General features: G+C 38.4%; 1 protein-coding gene across 1 annotated transcript; it reads right to left on the bottom strand.

Annotated features, from left to right (window-relative positions):
- Window positions 1-938: 938 nt before the first annotated feature.
- On the bottom strand, window positions 939-5,672 carry LOC148877323 (uncharacterized). Its single transcript, XM_088984882.1, has 2 exons — window positions 5,135-5,672; window positions 939-1,453 (listed from the first exon to the last, which is right to left on the bottom strand). Exons 1-2 carry the CDS (start codon window positions 5,432-5,434, stop codon window positions 1,334-1,336), a joined length of 420 nt encoding a protein of 139 aa, XP_088841008.1. The 5' UTR covers window positions 5,435-5,672; the 3' UTR covers window positions 939-1,333.
- Window positions 5,673-7,540: the final 1,868 nt, after the last annotated feature.

Raw genomic sequence — 7,540 nt, 5'->3', positions numbered from 1 at the left:
TGACAACAAAGCTGCACTTCACATTGCAGCCAATCTAATGTTTTATAAACGGACAAAACACATTGAGATTGACTATCAATTCATATGAAAGCACATCTGGGCCAACACCATTACTACAGCATACATCAGTTCTCGCTGGTGACATATTTACCAAGGCATCCATGCTCCAAGTTGAGAGGGAGCATTAAAGTCTTACAAAACAGTTACACGGTTAGAATATAGAATACCGACTCCACTCCACTGTCGTACTCTAAATATTCATCATACAATGAATCAAATATGCGATTTCCTTCTTTTCTAGTTTTAGAATATACGAAAACCCATCCTTTTCTTTAAAGAAATAAATTTTGTGCCTGATCCCAATCCCACCATCCGCTTTCAGGCAACGCTACCGAAAGCCTGCTAGAGCCAAGTGTACCTAAGGCAGCATTGTTAGAAGGCAGTAGGCACAATTCCAACTGATTTCTATTAATGTCCCTTCGATGTGTTTAAACTTTAAAGACTAAAAACAAGGCTTTTACAGATCGAAGGCAGAGTCATTCAAACCGATCTGCATGGAATTGCACATGGTAGAACAAAACTATTTTGTTATAACAGGAATTACAAGTTACAATCTTGCATAACCGGCAGGATAAAAAGGGGCGAATTCACATAAGCTAACATAGCATGATAGAATATTTTTTGTAGTATGCATGCTAGTATTGGTTCTTCGCTCTTGCATGGGCAGCCTCCCCTGTACTCAGATAGGAAAAAAGGCCTTTGTGGAGTTTGTGGAGTGTCAAAATAGTTACCTCAATAGATCTGAGCGGATTCAGACCTTTTAGGAAATATTTAGATCTATTCTGCTGGCTAAACAGATTTTTGGTACACAAGGAGAAGTTTACCAGAATATCCATATACACCAAACAAATTAAGTACGTGATTAGATGACATAAAGATATCAAAAGATTCAAAACTATTGCATTCCGTCATATATCTGGCAAGAGGTAAAATATAAGAAACCATTTTCTTGCCAGACCAACTGTAAAGCTCCAAAATGTTAAAAGATTCCTAAGCTAAACAATGAACAATGGAAAAACGGATTTTGCATTCATATACCTACTTTTGCTAAAGCAGGAAAAAAGCTTTTTGAAGAATGCAACTAATGGCTCTTGATGTTCACAGTGCACTTAGATTGACGTCTGCATCCTAGAGAACCTTATAGTTAAATGAAGCACTTGTTTTTAGTAATAAGATCAACTGAACCCAAACGCCCATGTAGACAAACACAGACACAAAAAAAGGAACGGAGGATTTTTCAGCTTCTGAATTTGCTCTCCTGCAATGTTGACCTTCACTTGAGGAAATGAGGATTAATCAACCCTGAGATCTCAAGAAACCCCACACGCTCTCTCCCTCCAAATATGGTCTTCAGCTTCTCATCACACACTACAATCTTTTTGTTTTCAGGATCCTGGAGTAAGCACATAAAATAAATCAGTACATAAATTCATCAAGGCAACTCGTAGAGTACACGTTAAGTGCATGCGGAGAAGAAAAATAGATGCTAATAGTGAAAAGGAGCATAAAGTGAGACATGTTCTGCTGAACAGGGATTAAGCAAAACAGCCCATTGAGGTATGACATGTGAAACAAATGAATATCTAGCATGCATCCTCGACAATATCTTTTCCTCATTAATGTTTCTAGATAGGAAGAATGAAATTCTACATTTAATTATGCCACTCAACTCTCAATATGTACCAGAATGTTGAACTCATAAGATATCCAATTGTTTCGTAGCAAACGTCTGGCATACACCCTGGATAATATCTTCTTATCGTTAATGTTTCTAGATAGGAAGAATGGAATTCTACATTTATCTATGCCACTCAACACTCTATATGCATCAAAAAGTTGGATTGATAAGACTCTACATGTTGTGTGGTATGTTTCTGTGTAAATGAATAAAGTGCATGTTTGATCCATGTTGTGTGGTATGTTTCTGTGTAAGACTCTTAAATAATGAGACTCGTGTTAGTTTAGAATGTTCACAGCCATTGAATAAGTCTAGGGAGATTTATCCTGCCAAGGCTAATACTGGTGTGCTGCCAAATGTTGGGGTGGTTTGTCTCAGCCGCCAGGGTGAGACCCAATGTACATGCAGTGTAGGAACTTGAATCTTTGAATCGGACCAGATTTCTAATATTGCCCTGGACCTTGGAGATTGACGGGCAAAACTGGAAAGTTACACCTGACCCTTAGACTCGATTATGATACAGCACTAGGCATCGGATTGGGCTGTCTTTGATATGTCAATCAGTGAGATCCTTAGCAGGGGTCAAAACCTGGGTATGTTGGAACAGTTTGAGAATTCATCTAAGTGGATGATCATAGTGACAGGATCAGCCCCTTTGTTGGACAAAGGTAATGATCGGGGATGCACTCTCTCTGATAGAAACCAAACTGCCGGCAGTTGATTTCAATCGTTGGAATTTTGTTCTGCAATATATATATATATATATATATATATATATATATATATATATATATATATACAAATGGTTTTAATTCCTGAGATCCATGTGAGCAGAGAGTGCAGCACAGTTCCTTGCAGTCGAGGGAGAGGTCCTCTCTTGTCGGGCAGTGTTTGATCATTATGGGCTGAGGTTAAGTGTAAGGCCATTTAAGGTTATACATGATGGGCTAATCTTGCATCTGCCCACAGTCCCTAGGTTTTTATAAGATGGCTTGGCACAGGGACCACTTAGTGCAAGTATTAGGCCCATCGAGTCCACGTGATGGGCTCAAGGGGTTCACTGGGCTCTCCAATGAATTCGACTAGGCCTTGTAACAAGGGCTGGGCCGAACACATGTGGCTAATGTGTAGATCAATGCTTGGGTCCCACGCCATACAAAGAAGCCCAACTTGGCAGCAGCTTGGAAGCCTATTGAGCACTTGATACATATTGGGCCTAAAGCCCATTTCGAACTGGGCTAATTTGATCAGTCACTTAAAGGGGTGGATCTGAGATTAGGTCAAGCCAAAAGGATTGGGTCTTAACTCTATCCACTCATGGAGACCAAATTCAAATTAGGATTTGAATATGGTAACCTCTTGATAAGATCAGGAGTGGGCTGGTCTAATCTGCAGATAGGATTAAGAAGACTCCTTATCCAAATACAAATTTGGATTAGAATAACTCCTAATGGGACTAAGAGGTTTCTTAATCACTAAGAAAGAAAGAGGAGAAACCCTAATTCAAATTACAAGAATTCGAACCTTAAGGGAATTCGCAGAGAACACTGCAATCTAGAGATTGGATCTCAGAGAAACCCTAGAGAGGAGAAAGCAGTTCGCTACCTTCTTCTCTAGTCTTCTCCTCCAGCAGCCGCCGCCGCCATCTATTGCCAGCTCGATATCTCTGTGAGGGAAAAGATCAAGAAAGCTTCTTGATATCAGTCTTTGTTGAAAGACTGATCGTGTGTAGTGCTCATTGCTTCCATCAAATTCTTCAGAAGGACCTGGTTCATGGGACGAACACTACTGGTTCTGCTCCATCATCACCATGTCATCTTCAGTGAGAGCGGTTCTTGGAAGTTTCTTTGGGCATGAACACCGACATTGGGAGATACTGTTTCTCCAGATCAGATATATCCATTCCCTTCTCTTTTGGTTTAGATCTTGTTCAGTTTTGGTTCAAGTTAGATCCTTGAATATTGTATTCCAAATATAGGGAATGTGATTCCCAGTTGGAAGAAATGTAAGAAATTTTTTGAAATTCGACCACCCATTCCGCACCCTTTTTGGCGTTCATATGATGGATCTTACCATTCTTTCAGTTGCAATAGTAGGAACAAAATGTATAAGCGTAATTATTAGTTCCTTCTGCATAACTTCAGATGAAGATTTCCACAAGGCTGTGTTTGGTTTGAAGGAAAAAGTAGGGAAAGAAAGGGAAAGGTAGGGAAACCTTTACAAACCTTGTATAAGTTTCCCTACCTTTCCCTTTCTTTCCCTTCCTTTCCCTACTTTTTCCTTCAAACCAAACATAGCCTAAAGAAACTAGAAGAAAAGGTCACTCTGACGAATATACAATGGCTAAATTCCAAAATAGCCAACCAAAGTGATACTAGTGTGGAACCCAAAAAGGGACCATGTTGTCCATAAAACTCTAACAATGTCAAGTGATAAGCATTTAATAGATTCAGACTAACATGAAAAGTTCAAATATATTATAAAACTAGAATCCTTCAGAAAGAAAAACAGCAGTTTATTTTTTTGGTCGATTCTCTTTATGTCTGTTTTTATGATTTGGAGCTTGGAGGCTAGTTGTTCCTGGGCATGATTGGTCTTCGTGATTTACTCAGAGGGGGAGGGGTGGGAAATGAAACTGCACAGTTTCTCAAGAAAGGAAGAAAAATTAAAAGAAAAAAAAAAAAGGAAAACTAAATTCAGCAGAAGGGTGAATGCAAACAAGTAGAATAAATATAGAACTAGAAGACAATTCAAAATTTAGAAAATTTGAAACAATACTACAACAGGAAAATCTGACCCATGCTCTTCAAGATGAAAACGATTCCTAGTAAGTCATATTCAAACGTGTTGAGTCCGCACCCCAGATAAAATCAACATACAAGAGTGCAAAAGGTTAAGAAAAATGGTAGTGTAGGTACAATAGATAAGACATAATGTTAGATTGGTTTTGAATGTGACTGAACAGACCAAGTTCATACATACAAAAGTGCAAGCAAAAGGGGAAAAGAATAACAAATAAAAACCAGTTGAAATGAAGGTAACTTATGCTTCCAATCCTTTGCGGAAACAAGGAACCCAACAAAATGCAACGTTGTCCAAACCATTTAAACATATCAAACATGTAGTTGGTCGTAACTTAAAAAATGGAGGGAAGGGGAGACTCACTAGGAGATAGTGGCATGTGAAGTTATTGAACATATACAACCTTATCCAGGATTAAAAAAAAAAAAGAAAAGAAAAGAGGAATCTCCTACGCAAATCCCCAAATGCAGTTTAAACATAGAACCAGATGGATATATTCAAATAAGAACATAACAGACATGACAGTAATAAGATAATACATTTGTACTCTCATTCATACTGCAGGAGAGGGAAAGCAAGTAAAGAAGGATGGACCTGGAGATTGTGCTCTTTGATGTAAGCCCAAATCTGTTTGAGGGCTTGGGTGCGAGGGATCTCCGGGACGCCGAGAAGCGCTTGCATTGCTGGAGAGATTGGTTTGGGCTTGGTGATACCCCTGGGCTCTCGTTTCTTAGTTGTTGCAGGCTTGGAAGAAGCGGCACAGGTTGCGAAGCGAACCATGCGCTGGTTGGCAAGGGAAGGAGAAGGAGCGAGGCGGAGAGTCGATGAAGACTTAGCCCCAATCGATTCTCTGGCTAAAAAGCTCGAGCAACAATACCCCAACGACATGGACATTTTCTATATTCCTTTTTGTTCTGCAGACGCACTTAAATAAGCAAAGTACCGTCTACTTCTCCCTTTCCCTTCTCTCTCACAGTATAAGAAGCAGAAGCAGATGGATAGGAGAATTGGAAGGATTTGTTTGTGAAAACAGAGAACCCGCCCTTGTGGTATAATAGATAGAACCAAGGAGGCAAGGAGGATTGAGAAAGATATTGTGGATGGAGATATGCAGACATGTGACACAAAGTCCCAATCTCCTACTCCCTACTCACATCTATCCATTGGATACTGAACAAATCCATATTTGATTGGGCCTCGATGAATAGATTCTTCGAGAACATGGAATAACGTGGATTAATATCCACCGTAGACAGGAAAGCTCCCTCTTTTCTCATAAGAACTGAAGTGATGTCAACGGTGAATTAAGTTCTTTCTTCTCACTTTCTTTTATTAAAAACAATAGCCGATTAGCCGTTCAAGTTTCTTTTATTAATTCTGATTAACGTATAAAATGAATTTTTGACACGTGGCGAGCATTTGGTCTGAAAGGTGGACATAAATACAGACCAGAAAGAAAATATAGGTTCCATGGTGCCACGTAGAAGATGCCCGAATGGCTCATGCCTTGGCCCACCATCTTGAAGCATTTTAGGGGTGGATTTTGGCAAATTAGAAAACAAAAAGCATTTATTTAAAAGAAAAAAATAAAAAAGAAGCATCTTGCCTTGGCTACATGGGTCCGAGAAATCTAGCAATTGAAATACAAGATATATAAAAAATTTTATGACCAATATAATTATAAACTTGAAATGTGGTATTTATCAAATTTAGATTTTGATTGGCCAAAGCTCTTCGGGCACCATGTCTTTCTGCATCATAGATTTCATTTCAGCTTTTCTTTTTTATCATGATCATGTTGGGGTGAGATTTGAGATGTGAGTTGGTTTGGTTTCAAATTAATACTTAGAATTCATCATGTAAGGGTCTGTTTGGTTTTTAGTATCAAAACCTATCATGTTGAGATCATAGGCTCTAACGTTGGTTCTAGTTTTGATGGTTCTGACGTCAGTTCCAAAGTCAACATATGGAACTTGTTTTTTCCTGCTTAAGGAAAAATAATAATAAATAAAGCATATGAGTGTCTAAAAATATGGTCCTTAATTACTTTGGGTATAAGAATAGGAGAGCAAGTCGGCTGGGTTCTATCTGGTTGAGTCAACCCTAACCCAATATATTATTCGAACCTAATCTTAATTTCAGTTGAATCTTAAAATTCATTTTGGCTTCGTTTTCTTTTCGGTAAGTTATATATCCGGGTAAATGCAGTTGTCTGAGTAAGTTTTTCCTGGTAAATACTTATCCAGGTAAGTGCATTTACCCATGTTCTTTTATTTATCGTGTAAATAAGGCAATGACCATTTTAGCCATAAAAATCTATTATTAAAAATGACAATTTTGTCTCATTCAAGTGTTGGCAACTTTCCCCCTACGTGGGAAAGTTATTTACCCACCTGGGAGATGGATTAACCAAGAAATAAACTTTTCTTACTCCCCACATAAATCTGAAAAAAGAACACGGTATTCTTAGTCAATGAGAACCAAAATCCCATTGACCATCTTTCCCCCTCTCAAAATCTAAGAAAAGAACACCCCTTTAGGTTCGAATTAACCTAATTACTTCACTTCTTTTTACTTAAATTTTATCTTGAAAACACACTTTAGCATTATTATATATACAAAGATATGGTAACAAAGGAAACATGCAGTAATTTTTATTTTATAGATAAATACATTAGCTGATGTATGGTACAGGCATACACGCATGCCTGCATATTATTTACATGCAAATATGAAGAGATGTATTTGGATTGTCCCAATGCCTCATTTAATCCTACCCTACCCTGAAGTTCAACCCAACCCTAGCTGAATTTTTCATATTGGGTTCGGGGCCTTCGGGCTAACCCAGCCCAAGTTACCCCATGTGGGATTGGCAGAAATTGATGCAACTATCAAGGCCTTATTTGGTTTATTGTCATGGGCCTGCTTTTCTAGATTGAAACTCATCAGAACGACTTGGCTATTACCTTGACGAAATTAGTTACATTATTTTATAATAAG

This window comes from Nelumbo lutea, chromosome 1 (assembly GCF_056320005.1).
Source record: "Nelumbo lutea isolate HS-2025 chromosome 1, American lotus-T2T, whole genome shotgun sequence".
Taxonomy (NCBI): Eukaryota; Viridiplantae; Streptophyta; class Magnoliopsida; order Proteales; family Nelumbonaceae; genus Nelumbo; species Nelumbo lutea.
This window is presented reverse-complemented; position numbering and strand designations above follow the sequence as displayed.